The sequence below is a fragment of the Pituophis catenifer genome, unplaced genomic scaffold (genome assembly GCF_029215685.1).
Source record: "Pituophis catenifer annectens isolate HBS135680 unplaced genomic scaffold, rPitCat1.0.hap2 SCAF_2, whole genome shotgun sequence".
NCBI lineage: Eukaryota > Metazoa > Chordata > Lepidosauria > Squamata > Colubridae > Pituophis > Pituophis catenifer.
Genome location: NW_027256882.1, coordinates 45,454,225 through 45,469,454, shown reverse-complemented (window position 1 = coordinate 45,469,454; position 15,230 = coordinate 45,454,225). Strand labels below are relative to the sequence as shown.

General features: G+C 46.3%; 1 protein-coding gene across 1 annotated transcript in view; it reads left to right on the top strand.

Annotated features, from left to right (window-relative positions):
- Positions 1 to 1,008: 1,008 nt before the first annotated feature.
- LOC139312221 (zinc finger protein 721-like) overlaps positions 1,009 to 15,230 on the top strand; it is a 34,847-nt gene continuing 20,625 nt past the window's right edge. Inside the window, exons 1-7 of the mRNA XM_070936823.1 lie at positions 1,009 to 1,085; positions 1,902 to 2,330; positions 3,453 to 3,567; positions 3,695 to 3,762; positions 7,665 to 7,794; positions 8,311 to 10,102; position 10,927. Of these exons, the coding sequence (XP_070792924.1) occupies positions 1,914 to 2,330; positions 3,453 to 3,567; positions 3,695 to 3,762; positions 7,665 to 7,794; positions 8,311 to 10,102; position 10,927 (2,523 nt within the window). The 5' untranslated portion in view covers positions 1,009 to 1,085; positions 1,902 to 1,913. The remainder of the gene's footprint in view (positions 1,086 to 1,901; positions 2,331 to 3,452; positions 3,568 to 3,694; positions 3,763 to 7,664; positions 7,795 to 8,310; positions 10,103 to 10,926; positions 10,928 to 15,230) is intronic.

Sequence of the window (15,230 nt, the reverse complement as noted above, 5' to 3'; positions counted from 1 at the left end):
TGCAAAAGATTATGCCTGCATTTTCATTATGCACTGGATGGCACTAAACTAGGTTTGGTGCCTCTGCGGTTCAATTTGTCACAGGAGGGTAGTGAACCAGATCATCATGTTAAGCCTTAATGTTTCATATGAACTGAGCCCCTCAATTTGGTTGACCTGTTTGTGTTCAGGGCATGTTGTGTGAACTTGCATGGCTGAGCGTAGGAAGAAAGAGAAATGGAGCGTCCTAAAATAGGGTAAGTTGACTGGCATGTCATTTGCTGTTGTCTGAATTTTCATCATTTGCTAAATACACTGAATATTCTAGGTGGAAGTCATCAATTTACCATCTCAGAAAAGCCCTTCTATGGGGATGAGTTTTGTTGAATGGTTATTGAGGGATTAATGGCTTGTTCTTGTATTCTAGACTAGAATGAACATTGCTAGACTTGAAAAAGCATTGAAAAGGACATTCAGTAACTAGATTACTATTTCCCTTTCCCTCAGGAAATCGGCTGACGTACATATTATAGGTAGTCCTCGACTGAGCATGGAAGGGTAGGAAGAAGTTGCCTCATCCATATGGTAGAGCTGAGATAGTGGTCAAAATTCCAACTCACGCAAGATGAGGAAATTTATTAGATTTGTATTCTCCCTTTCCTTTGGAAAATCAAGCTGGAGTACATTGTACAGTCACCTTTCCTTCTTGTTTCGGTTGACTTATTCCTTTCTTCCTCAGCAACAGATTTAAATGAGATTCTTGTTAAGAAATTTTCCCCCTAATACCAGTACTTTAAATACAATGCTATTTACTACAGTAGAACATTGCCAAAAGCTTCCCAAACAAGGAGCCCCTTCCTGGCCTCCCATGGGAAATGCACCATTTCACCGCTCTTTGCAGGAGCCCCTTCCGTGCACAGAAAATCCACCAGGGGGGGCACTTCAGCTTTGGGCCCCTGTTAAACTAGGAAGAAAGTAAAATAGGAAGAAAATCTTTCAGTTTTTGCCTTTCTAGGATATTGGACTCTCTCTCACTTTAACCCTTTGAGCTTTGCAGGAAGTTAAAAAGGCAGCTAGAAAGTCCTAAGGATCCAGAAGTGGAAAAGGTAGTCTGTGTGTTCTTCTTATAGAAAGGGAGACAGAGGATTCTCACTCTAAAAAAAGGGAAGAGAAACCTTCCTAGTCCTCATCCAGGTTCAGTTTTTTGAGTTTGAGGAGTGGGAGATCCCTTCCTGAGACCCCCTGTTTCCCTCCCTCCTAACCCCCCTTTCCCATGGTTGTAAGAGGCATGGGGGAAAGCAGAGACCACGCATGCTGCCCTGGGGAATAAATCGAGATCCTCGGAAAGGAAAGTGGGGGGGAAACCTGAGAGTCCTTCACACCCCATTTCCTGGTGAAGGCTCCTGTGTAGGGGGAGAGCTTCCATGGCAAATCTCAAGACGGAAATAAGAAATATATTTGCAAGGAAGAGAAGCAGATTGTTGTCCCCAATTCGGGTCTGAGCCTGGTGCAGAAGCCAATGATGGACGCCAGACACGAGGTGCAGGTTTTCCGATTGCTCTTTATTGGAGTACTCCAAGGAAAAGGGCTCCTGGCAGTGGTGAAATCCAATTTTTTTACTACCGGCTCTGTGGGCGTGGCTTGGTGGGCGTGGCAGGGGAAGGATACTGCAAAATCCCCATTCCCACCCCACTCCTGGGCCCAGCCAGAGGTGGTATTTGCTGGTTCTCTGAACTACTACTAAAGATTTCCGCTACCGGTTCTCCAGAACCTGTCAGAACCTGCTGGATTTCACCCCTGGCTCCTGGCCAAAATGCCAAGAACCAGGAACAAAGGATTAAGAAAGCTTTATACATTAAAGAAATGAAAAATCATTTGGAGGTACACAACTTTCCTTCCACTAATTTAGAATTGTGTTATAGGACAGAGAAAGAATGGCAAGCCTTCCTTTAGCAAGTGGGGGAAGTGGAAAAGGCCTTTCCGGTGCTCAGTCTGGAATCCACGGGGAGATCTGGGCAAGAACTGGGCAGAAGATGCTGGAAGAAGGAACCATCATTTCACATGTTCACGCCTGGAACTTCAGGAGCGTCCAATATCAGGAGGATGAAGGTCCCCGAGGACTTTGCAGCCGACTCCATTCCTTTTGTAGTCAATGGTTGAGATCAGAAAAGCACACAAAAGCGCAGATGCTGGACCTGGTGGTTCTGGAGCAGTTCCTGGCCCTTCTGCCCCTGCAGATGGAGAGCTGGGTGCGGGAGTGTGGAGCAGAGACCAGCTCCCAGGCGGTGGCCCTGGTGGAAGGCTTCCTCCTGAGCCAGGCGGAGGAGAAGAAGGAGCAGGTTGAGTTGCAGGTGAGAGGACTTCCTCTTAGGACTCCAGAAAAAATTGAATATAATAAACAAGAAGTTCACATTTTTTGTATCCTTTTCATAGTATCTTATCAAGATATAAAATACAAAAAAATGTAAATAGTAGGAAATGGGGGGTGGGAAGGGAAGGGAAAGAAGTTTAGGGGAAAGGGGGGAAAAAGAAACAAAACCATTGATTTTTTTTAGCAAAGTCACATAAAATGATAACATTACAGTTTCAGTGTTTTACTTTTACATATTTAATATGTACTAGCAAATTCTGTAAAAACAAACTTACATAATCAGAAAAACTCAATCAAAGTTTTTTTTTTTTTTCATTTTTTTTCCATCTCAAGAACAAAATCCAGCAGTGGTTCCAAAGAAAAAAGGTTCGGTGTGGTCTTTTCTTTAACTAAAGCAGTTGATTTTTCCATCTCTGCTAATTCCATCAGTTTTTCCAACCACTTCTCCATTTGGCAATTAAAATATCCTTCCCTTTTATGCATAAAGCATTCTTGCTGCTCTCAACATAGATAACAGCAAAATTCATGATTGTTTTTCAATCTCTTTGTCTATTAAACCTAAAAGAAAAGTCTCTGAGTCCCACTTTGAGAATCTTCTGCAGTAAAATATAAATCTTACCCCAGTATTTCTTTGCTTTGTCACAAGTCCAGCAGAGATGGTAAAAAGGTCCTTTTTTACATTTAAATTTCAAACATGTATTTCTTTATATATCTTTGGTAGTTTATCAGTGTTAACTAGAAGGATACATCATTTTATAAAAGATTTATTTTAAATTATAATTTAATACAAATGTTAAACTGTTCAACTACGTCTTCCCTGAAGCATTATATTATACATAAAAATCTTTGCCTTTGGATCAATGTATTCAAATTTTGATGTCTTCTTACCAGACTTTCCTGGTACTTTGCATACTATGTAGAGATGCTTCACTGATCTTTGTGTAGTTCCCTTATCCATTCTAGAAGAAAGATTTTGCACAGGGATTTCTTTCTTCCTTCCCAGCCTAATTGATCGACACCGAGTAATTTGCAGTGGTGTTCACTGGAAAAGAAACCACTTCATGATGTGTGGTGTCCATTAATTCTTTTCTCCTATTTCAAGTCCTTCGCAATGGAGATCAGAGATCCTGAGAGAAAGAGGCATCCATCAAATCTCCCTCAAGAACTGTCTTTCAGGGGGATCCCTCAGGGAGATCCAATTCAGGACACCTCAGGAGGTAATATAAGGTCCTTCCACTCGTTTGATCAATCCTAATTTTCTCATCTTCTCAGTGTTCCCTCCTCTATAGCATTCCTCCTCCCACTTTACTCATGATGCTTTTTGAAATTCTGTCTCCCTCACAGGGAAGAATAGAAGGAAGTTGACTCTTTGTTTTGGGGGAGCAGAAACCAGGATTGAACCTCCAACTCAGGTAAGAGAAGAACATTCATTTACTAGATTTTTATTTTCCATTTCCCTCAGGAAATCAGAGGATGTGGACAGCATAGGTAGTAGTCGTAAGTGTGAAAAATGGGCATGTCTTTTTTTTGCTGCTATGTAACTTTGAACAGTCACTGAAAATTAAAAGCTATTGTTAGTCGAGAACTACATGTAGAGTCTTCTGCCATTTTGCCCTCTGCTATTGGTTGGAGATTCTTTTTAGGAATTTTTTTTAAGACTAGTATTTTAAAAACAAAACTCTTTTGCTAATTACCATGTTTACCCCAAAATAAGACCCAGTCTTATATTCTCTTAGGCCCTGAAATAAGCACTCAGGCTTATTTTGGAGAGTGTCTTATTTTTTTCACATAAGGAGGTGGTGAGCCCGTCGGCCCAGCCCTCTCCATCCCACCTCCTGCCTGCCTTCGGCCGCAGTGGCCCAACCTTTAAGCACACCCCGGTCTCCATCTACCCTGCTTCTTCGGCCTGCTGCTGCTGGGACACTTTTGGCCCCTGACTGCCAAGGGGCTGCCTGTGCTGTGTAGGCCTCCTGGCAGCGCTGCTTTCGGCCATTTTACTAGGTTGCTCCTGCCTGCTGCGGGATCCCAGATCTATGATTTATGGAGTGCTCCCCTGCTGCAGGTGGAGCTGCGACACCCACGCTGCCTCGCACAACCAGCACGAGAGGTACCACACACCAGGGTCAGGGCCCGAACAGTGCCAGGCTCAACTCATAGCCCGGCGCTTGTGTAGACCTGCAGGAAGGAGCTCAGCAGTCCAAAGGTGGCAGTGGGTAAGGCTGCGTGGTTCCACCAGTGGCCGTTGGCAAAGGGGTCTCTGGCAGACTGGCGATTGGAGGGTGCTCTGGAGGTCGTAGATCTCGGCCGACTTGCCCCGCGCCAGGCAGGAGCAGCCCAAAACGGTGGCCAAGAGTAGCGCTGCCAGGAGGGCAAAGAGCTCCCATGGATCCAGAAGCAGCACGGACAGTCGCTCATGCCAGTGGCTACAAGGGAGTGGCGAGTGCGTCAGAAGGGAAAAACAGGACTCGGCTTACAGCAGCTACCTGAAATGTGCTTGCAGTGACTGCTGGACACAAAATGGGCAACCCTCTGCCTCCACCGGCTGCTGGTGCTGTCCCTGCATGTTTTCAAAGGGGGAAAAAAAATCCTGCAGTCTCTCACCATTGCTGTGCAAAGCCAAGTATAGGCAACAACAGCTGCAGCTTCTCCCTTCCAAAACATGCTGGGATGTGACCTAAATAAGACCGGCTTGACTTACTGTTGAAATGCCTCGTGGCTCTCTCCTGAAGAGAGGGTGGCTCTTCTCTGTGTTTCACCATCATGTGCAGTGCAAGGGGCAGTGCGCAAGTCTACTTTTTGTTTTCAATGCACTCGCCACTCGCAGCAACTGGGACTGATGCAGGGGGCACCAGCAGCAGGCGGACTCTTGCTTCTCCCCCCATTCTTTTTTCCTCTGCTTCAGCCCAGCCCAGCCCTCCACCCAGCAGCTAAGAATGAGGGGCTCGCCCGCCTCTCCATGAGGCTCCTCAGGGAACTCGGCATGCAAATCAAAACAAAGCGCTGCGAGTCTGGGCGTCCTTTCCGTTCCCCCCTCCTCTCTCTCTTGCCCCCTCTCCTTCCCTGGGAACTGTGTGGGGAGAGGGGAAGGCCATCAAAGGGACGCTGGCAAGACACTCTTGGCAAAGCATCCCAACTGCCAGAGCCCAGAATTTTAAGGCAGAAAAGTGAAAGGGGGGGTGGGTGGATTTCAAAGGCCCTGGAGAAAAAGAGCAAAGCTCTTCTGTTTGCTGTCCGAAGCGGATGCCGAGGCCTCATGGGCGTTGCAGAACCATAGGGGAAGGGGAGCCTGGCCTTCTTTGCCCACTTCCAGGTGGGCAACAACAGCTTTGCCTTCTCCCTTCCAAAACACGCCAGGATGTAATCTAAATAACACCAGTGGTGGTGAAATGTTTCCCAAAGGACCCGGATTGTGGGGGCAATAAGCCAACCTTGTATAGAATAACACCACTTAGGAAGGGGGGCCGAAAGCCCTAATAAGCAGGTATATACAAAAAAGTATGCAGGCTATTGCTATAATGCATTGTAAGCCGCCCTGAGTCTATGGAGAAGGGCCGCATATCAATTGGACTAATAAATAAATACATAAATAAAAAGGGGGACAACCAATGGGAAGGACGAATGGACTCACAGTGCTTTGTTTTGATTTAGGCGCTGCTGCTGGCTTGGAAAGAATGCCTTTTACACTTTAGTTTTGGCATGCCGTGTCACCCGAGAGGTCTCATGGAGAGGCGGATGAGCCCCTTGTCCTTCGCTGTGCGGCTTCTCTCCCCCATTTCTCCTGTGCTTTAGCCTAGCCTTGCCCTCTTTCACCCTCCGAAGAGAGAGGCCAAGGTTCAAAGGGGATGGGAGGGCTGGGAGAAATCTGAAAGAAACAGACCCTTCCTCCCATGCCGGTTTTCCATGAGCAAGCCTGGGCAGCAGCTGACAAAGAGGCAGCCCTCAAGCAACTGCTCTCCTGTTCCTCCTTCTTCCTTCTGAAGTGAGAGTTGAAAAGCTCCATTGTTTCCAGTCACCATCACACTGCCTATCTTTGCTTGCGGAGTGTGTGGCAGAACTGGAGGACTAGGTTGGACCGTGGGGGCTGAACAAGCACGGGCTACGGCGTGGCACCATCCCGGCCTGCCCCTTGGCTTCAGTCGCCTCACGGAGGCACCAGCAACAACTAGAGGTGTGGGGGTGAGTGGGAAAGGCACGTTATCCGGCCCGCAGCTGTGGGCAAGCAAATACGGACAGAGTGGCAGAGGGTCCACATGGCGCATCTGGTAGGTCAGATTGTGAACCTTCCCACCCACCCGCACCTCTGCCAGTGCCGCTGCTATGAGGCGAGGCGAGGCAAGTGGTGGGGCGGGGATGGCGCCACGGCGTAGCCCCTGCATTCTCAGCCCCCGCCATCCAACCTGGTCTTCCAGTTCCACCACACACTCCGCAGAAAGACATGCCTCTCCCCACGCCCCCACGCAGGCTGCAGTTGCTTCCACACACCATCTGGCCCCAAGCATGTGCTCGGCACCTCCTGTGATGGCCATGCCCACTGCCCCACCCTCCCTGATGACACTCTGAACTCAGGCTTATTTCAGGGTAGGGTTTATATTACGAGCAGCAGTAAAAATCATGCTAGGTCTTATTATCGGGGTGGGTCGTATTTCCTGGGAATCACGGTATTCAGGCTTTTCAATAAAAAATGTTTTATAGAATTCTTCATGGTGCTCTTCTTTTATGTAATTCATTGAGTGGGATTTCTGCAAGGATCCTCAAAAATATTTAAATATTCAAACTGGCAAATTACCGTTTTTGAGAAGAATGTCTACCATATTCATAAGAAAAGGATGTGGTTAATAGCTGAGATTAAATTCTAGGACTGTGGTCATATAGACATGTCTCCAAGTAAAACTTGTTCTGAAAGAGAATATAAATTTCACTTTCAAAGTAAATATTAATCCCCTGATTTTTGCCTGGATTTGAGCCCAAACAATCCACCTTTGGATTGATAGATCCAGAAGGAAGAGTATTTTGATGATGGTTGGCTGGCTGGCTGGCTGTTTGGTAGATCAATTGATCAAGGAGGAAACTGGGCTTATTTAACCTGAATGGCACCGAAAGTCCAAGAGAATCATTCAAGTTGATAAAACCTGCCTAAAATATTTTTTTAGTAAAATGCTTTTCGTTCTGTCCATTTTATCATCTAAACCATGGATTCCTACTATGTATAGCTACTTCCCTTAGTGTATATGTTTGCTTTGGGAATTTATAAACAATAGGAAAGATCCTGCAGTCCCTCCTTGGTCTCTTCTGTACTTTTTTTGTTCCCTTTCAGGAGAGTCTTGTGTCCTTTGAGGAGGTGGCTGTTTATTTCTCCAAGGAGGAGTGGTCTCAGCTGGATCCTCACCAAAGAGCTCTGCATTGGGAAGTCATGCTGGAGAATTATAAGAACGTGGTCTCTCTTGGTAAGGGTTTCCTACTCCCCAGTCAGAGATTCAGGAAGACATTTTGTAGTTAATGTCATTAGTTAGTATTTCTTATGAAAACATCTTGAAATAGATATCCCCTCTTCAGAGGGAGAAGGAAAAGTTATGTTTTTCTACTGCTCCTAGGAAGGAGATGGGTCTATGGCATTCTGCTTAGATGTATCCAATCCAATTTGTTTTAGTGTTTCTATTTAAACATTTTAGTGACAAAGTAATTGCTTAGTTTGAGGTAATGCCAAACTCCATCACACATTCAACTATTTTGGCCCAGATGCTTCCATATCGTTCAAATTTTTTGACTTAATGTCCTTTTCAAGGTTTTTTGCCTCATCAGATAGAGATATTATCATTTCTATACCATGCCATTGTAAGGATACAGATATGCAGTATATATTAGAATTTGGCACAATACCTGAAGACAATTAATATTACTTCTGACAGAGTGATCTTTTCCCCTAACCTCTCACTCACTTTCATTTCTCTTTCCCTTTGAAGGTGAGAATGAGAATGACAATAAAGTCTCTGGAGAATCAATCAAAGTATTTAGACAAGGAGAAGTAATGAAGAAACCTGCAATTCAAACAGAATTCCAAAGGCAGGAGAGAAACCTGTCAAATATCTGGAATAAGGAAAGCTCATCATCTTTGATTGTTGCTCAGATGCAGGAGTTTATTGATCAACGAGAAAAACTAAAGAAGACATATATTGGGAACAGTGTAAGACTCTTCAAAGACACATTAGATGTAAATGGACCCTGTCCATCACAAGCCAAAGGACCAGCCAATATATGCAATGAACATGGAAACAAGACTATTAATGAAAGGACATGCACAAGGGAGAAGCCGTATAAATGCATGGAATGTGGAAAGGGATTTACCAAAAAGAGTATCCTTATTACCCATCAAAGGATCCACACAGGGGAGATGCCATATCAATGCATGGAGTGTGGAGAGGACTTCAGAACAAGCAATGAACTTGCATCCCATCAAAGGATCCACACAGGAGAGAAGCCATATAAATGCATGGAGTGTGGAAAGGACTTCAAAAGAAACAGTCATCTTAAATGCCATAGACAGATCCACACAGGGGAGAAGCCATATAAATGCTTGGAGTGTGGAAAGGGCTTCAAAACAAACAGTCATCTTAAATGCCATAGACAGATCCACACAGGAGAGAAGCCATATAAATGCAAGGAGTGTGGAAAGGACTTCAAAACAAACAGTCATCTTAAATGCCATAGACAGATCCACACAGGGGAGAAGCCATATAAATGCTTGGAGTGTGGAAAGGGCTTCAGAACAAGCAATGAACTTGCATCCCATCAAAGGATTCACACAAGGGAGAAGCCTTATAAATGCAAGGAGTGTGGAAAGAGCTTCAGAACAAGCAGTAATTGTACACGCCATCAAAGGATCCACACAGGGGAGATGCCATATCAATGCATGGAGTGTGGAAAGGACTTCAGAACAAGCAATGAGCTTGCATCCCATCAAAGGATCCACACAGGAGAGAAGCCATATAAATGCATGGAGTGTGGAAAGGACTTCAAAAGAAACAGTCATCTTAAATGCCATAGACAGATCCACACAGGGGAGAAGCCATATAAATGCTTGGAGTGTGGAAAGGGCTTCAGAACAAGCAATGAACTTGCATCCCATCAACGGATCCACACAGGAGAGAAGCCATATAAATGCATGGAGTGTGGAAAGGGCTTTAGAAGAAGCAGTAATCTTAAATGCCATAGACAGATCCACACAGGGGAGAGGCCATATAAATGCAAGGAGTGTGGAAAGAGCTTCAGCGCAAGCAGTAATTGTACACGCCATCAAAGGATCCACACAGGGGAGATGTCATATCAATGCATGGAGTGTGGAAAGGACTTCAGAACAAGCAATGAGCTTGCATCCCATCAAAGGATCCACACAGGAGAGAAGCCATATAAATGCAAGGAGTGGGGAAAGGACTTCAAAAGAAACAGGCATCTTAAATGCCCTAGACAGATCCACACAGGGGAGAAGCCATATAAATGCTTGGAGTGTGGAAAGGACTTCATAAAAAGCAGTGAGCTTACATACCATAGACGGATCCACACAGGGGAGAAGCCATATAAATGCATGGAGTGTGGAAAGGACTTCAGAACAAGCAGTGATCTTACATGTCATAGACGGATCCACACAGGGGAGAAGCCATATAAATGCATGGAATGTGGAAAGAGCTTCAGAATAAGCAATGACCTTACATGCCATCAAAGGATCCACACAGGGGAGAAACCATATAAATGCATGGAGTGTGGAAAGGACTTCAGAACAAGCAGTGAGCTTACATGTCATACACGGATCCATACAGGGGGAAGCCATATAAATGTTTGGAGTGTGGAAAGGGCTTCAGCACACCCCATAGTCTTATTTCCCATAACGTAATTCATAGACTGGAGAATCCCCAAAACAAAGATATATTTGGGTGAGAATGTATGCTAATTATTGATTTAATGGGTTCTATGTATGGATTTACAATTTCCGGACTGAACTCTGAAAAGGATTTTTGAATGTATCTGTATATACAGAACAATTCCTCTCACACAAAAGGAGCCAGAAGCACCCCAAGTGCTTGTGCAATTTTCTTTTCAATCATTATGGCCATAGTTTGCTCTTCTGTAGTGTGGTGTGGGCTAGGAAGTCCACCTTTGGTTTAAATAAAATTAATTAAATATCAACTGTGTTGTTTTGTTGTTTCCCTTTGCATTGTTACCTCCATAAGCAGAGGAATCTCTTCAAACCATTGGAATCTTCAGGTCTTGTGGTTGGAACGTTTTTCTCTGTTTATTCGTGATCTGTAGATCAGGAATGAATCCTAATATCATTGCTCAGTCTGGTCCAGGTTTCTTTCTTGCCTCTCAAAGGCATTTTTGGGTCATAGCGATAAGCCAGAAGGATTAAGACCTGTCACAAGCCAGAATGATCATCTAGGGGAAAAAAAAGAATTATGCGTAGCATGGATGAATAAAGGAGATGCATGGGAAGACAAGTTAGAAAGTGGATAAGAGAAACAAGGAGATTACAGATAGTTCATGGGAGGACTGCAATTAAATGATCACCAAAGAAATTTATTCAGGGTTTCCTGCAGAAATTAAATCCAAAAAACACACACAGGTAGACTGATTCAGCGGGACTGATTTAAATAAGAAACTTCTTTATATACAAGAATATATATACAATACCAACAGCAGAGTACAATTTCTTTCAACGTAGTAGAAGTTACAGGCAGAGCACAAGGCAGGAGAGAACAGTTACTTTCATTTCAGCAGAGCAGACAAGCATGCACAGACTGCTTAGTTTCAGTTTCAGTTCTCTGCACAGATGCAGAAGCTGCAGACTAAGACACGCCCTGGCTCCAGTCTGTCTCAGCTCCGAATTGGCTGACTTAGTTGCTATGCCTATTCATTGGCTCACCTTGTTACTATGTCTTTGCCAGTTCATGAATAATCTGACAAGCTCACTCGGGTTTCAACCAAGGTCTAAAAACTTTTCTGCAGCTTCTTCTTCTTGCCTAGTTTGTTTTTTAGTTTTTGTTTTTGGTCCTGCTGTGTAGTCTCCCAGGTTTCTTTCACCTACCTCCCTGAAGACAGAGGAGTAGCTTCTGACGGATTTCCTTTTCACCTTCGTGCAGCCTAACTTCTGTTAAGAATCATGTTGGAATTAGCTAAAAAATGGTGAGCAGGACCACCTAGTGAATGTAGGCTAAATTCTGAATCATGCATACATTACTATCAAAGATGAATTTTTCCTAGAATCATAAGGTCTGTTCTGTCCTCATTACACGTTACTCTGTGTGCAGCTTGACGTGCACCCAACTATCCTCCAATAAAACAGACCATCTGCATAGATCTGGATGCTTTATTAAAGGAACAGGATGGGTGAAACTGGAAAAACAGAAATACAGGTATTCCTCAAGGTACGAACCTCATGGATCAAAAAATGTGTCAAATGAATCAGATTCAATTTTACAAATTTTTAAAATCAAATTCATTAATTGAATCAAATGGCTTGTTAAATGAATGAAGATCTCACTTCCTGCCTGTCGCTGATTGGTTGTTTCCATGGGCGATCAGCTGATTCCGGTGCAGCTGAAGGAGGAACTAAATTGGCTCCAAGCAGGCTCACAGAGCTCTCCGTTTGCAGTTTTAAAAAAAATCCACTTGCTGCTCATCAGCTCAAGCGTCTTCGGACAGCTGCCCAGATGGGGTTTGGTGGTAATTTACAGTACTCTCAGATTGTAGTTACTTTTTTTTAAAAAAAAACCTGCCACTATAGTAATTAGCTTAAGAGTCTCCAGCCAGGCTCCCAGAGGGAGTGGCAGTGACGGTGAACCTTTTTGGCGTTGCGTGCCAAAAGTCCGACCGCGCTCGTGCTATCACGCGTGTGCCAGCACCCATAATGCAATACGTGCCCCATTTGCGCATGCGCACATGACCCTCCCCCATACATGCACCTGCACTGCACATGCACGCACCCCCACACATGCACCCCCACTTTTTCCAAGGGGGCCGGCGTGCTTCTTATCGGAGGACAACCAGATACTGAACTGTTCCCTGGTGAGATAGCTGACTGCTGGCAGGCAGCTCTCTCAGCCCTGCCATGTGCCAGCTGGTGAAGCTCCAAACCCGCGCCCTTGCCTGGGCTCCTTCCCACTGGGTGCTGGGCTTCCCGGCAAGCCCCTTGCAGCAACACGAGAACCACCGCTCCCAGGGCCAAGGGGGTGATGGCTGCAAGGATGGATGAGCCGGGGCTTCTCTGTTTCCCCGCATGGGCAGGCTTCTGGCATAGCCCCAGGCCTGTGGAGGATGGGGGGAATTGAAGCTCCAGCACATCCATCCTTTCCGCTGCCACCCCATCGCCGCCGGCGCTTCTCACGCTACCCGCTTTCCACTCAGTGGCAGGAGCAGCCGGTGGCAGGCTTCAATCCCTCCCCCAGAGGCCAGAATGCACTTTTTTGGCCTCCCCATTTTTGGATTTGGAGAGGAAAGGGTTTTCGGGGCAGCAGCGCTGCAATCCCCTCCCCGAATCAAAAAAGTGCATTGTGTTTCAGGTGGCAGATCTGGCCAGGTGGAAAGAGAAGGTGAGTCTGCGGAGGAGGAAGGAGCGCGGTTCTGCAATGTGCACCGGAGAACCATGAAGGAAAGCCTTTTTGGGCAGCAGTGCTGCGATCCTGTTAGGATATGGTGCATGCCTAACAGGTTGTCCAGGCAATATATAAGCTAACATGATGAATATGTATTCTATGACTTTAAGAAGTACTGCTGAGTCATTGTAATGCTGAGTCATTGTATCCTGATTGGATAAGTTCTGTGGTAACTGTATTTAAGGAGAGCTTGAATGCAGTCATTGTGGACATACCACCATCGTGACCTGTTATCAGCGTGAACTTGCTACTATTTATTACCTACTGCTGTTTTGTAATTTCTACTTGATCTCTTACACGGTCTAATGTGATCATGGTTTATTTATTCTGTTTTTAAGAACTTTTTATATTGTTCCTGTTTGATCCTTTTACTACAAACTGGTAAGAAGAATCTTGTATCTCTGGACTGATTATGACTGGCTAAGACTTGGATTGATTAAAGACTATGAGATTGTTTTTCACTACAAAGTAAAAACTTTGATAAACCAGTTTATATGTATTTTATTCATTGTTGCTCTCAGCACCGTTTCCATGTGCTCTATGCTCTGCTGGTTGTTAACACAACAATATCCTTAACAGATCCCCTCCCCGAATCCACCTGAAAAGGCTTTCCTCCTTGGTTCTCCAGTGCACATTGCAGAACCATGCACCCTCCTCCTCCTTCTCCGCAGACTCACCTTCTCTTTCTTCCTGGGCCAGGAGCAGAAGCCAACCGCCCTCCGCCTGGGTCATCTGAAGAAGGGGCAGGCAGGGTAGCGAGCCGCCTTGCCTTACGCCGCCTGTGCAGCACCTGAAACTGTGGTGCTCTTGGTTTGCCTGCGTATTCCCGGTTTTTGGATTTGGAGAAGAAAGGGTTTTCGGGCGGCAGCGCTGAGATCCCCTCCCCGAATCAAAAAAGTGCACTGCATTTCAGGCAGTGGATCTGGCCAGGAGGAAAGAGAAAGTGAGTCTGAGGAGAAGGAGGAGAAGGGCACGCAGCCAGCCGTGCACTCCGTTTTTGGATTTGCCAGAAAACGCTTTCCTCTATGGTCCTCTGGTGCACATTGCAGAACCGTGCGCCTTCCTCCTCCTTCTCTGAAGAAGGACAGATCCACCGCCTGAAATGCACTGCACTTTTTTGATTCGGGGAGGGGATCTCAGCGCTGCCGCCTGAAAACCCTTTCTTCTCCAAATCCAAACACTGGCAGTTACTCCCCCTTCCCCTGCCAGCCTCTCCGTAAAACTTGGGGTTTGCCTTACGGGGGGGAATCCTCTTTGCAGAGGCAGTGGCGGCTCCTCCTCCCCCTACCAGCCTCACCGTAAAACTTGGGGTTTGCCTTATGGGGGGGAGGAAAAAAAGTCCTGGTTGTGGGGGGGGAGAAATCCTCTTTGCAGAGGCAACGGCAGCTCCTCCTCCCTCTGCCAGCCTCACCGTAAATCTCAGGGTTTGCCTTATGGGGGGGAGAAAGGTCCTGGCGGGGAACATCCGTAGTGCCAGTGACTGCAGCCACACTCTGGAGAAGCCCCATTGGAGCTGGTCAGGCAATTTCCAGCATCGTCTACGGTGGCGGGGCACAGGGCTTGCCTACATAACTTTGCCGACAAAGAGCCAGCGGCAGAAGGCCATTTGTGCCAGCAAAGAGGTAGTGGCACCGGCAAACTTATGTAGGCATGCCCCAGCCCCAGCGTGTGTCTGCAGAGCTGAGTGCCTGGCATTCTCTTGCGCTGGCCACTACCTTGCACATTGCTGATCAGCGCTCCAACGGGGCTTTTCCAGAGCGTGGCTGCTGTCACTGGCACCACAGACATCCCTCCCACCAGGACCTTTCTCCCGCCCCTCTCCCCCTCCCCCACAGTAAGGAAAACCCCGAGATTTACAGTGAAGCTGGCAGGGGGAGGAGGAGCTGTTGCCTCTGCAAAGAGCATTACCCTCTTTCTCCCCCCCGCCTCCATAGGGCAAACCTTGAGCAGAGGCAGCGCTGGTTTGGCAGCAGGAACAGCCTCCAACGTGGATCCCAGGAAGCGGCTGTCAATGGCATGGCTGGTGCACATGCATGCTGAGAGAAGCTGCCCAGTGGGCATGCGTGTGCCAGGAAATAAACTTCTGGTTTCAGATGCACACATGCGCATCAGCCATCTAGTCTTCTGGTTACTGGCAAGCATGTGTGTGAGACGATCAGCTGGCCAGCTGATCTTCTGGTTTCTGGCACAACCGCATGCGTGAAATCCGGCTGATCGTCGCACGCGCATGTGGACCA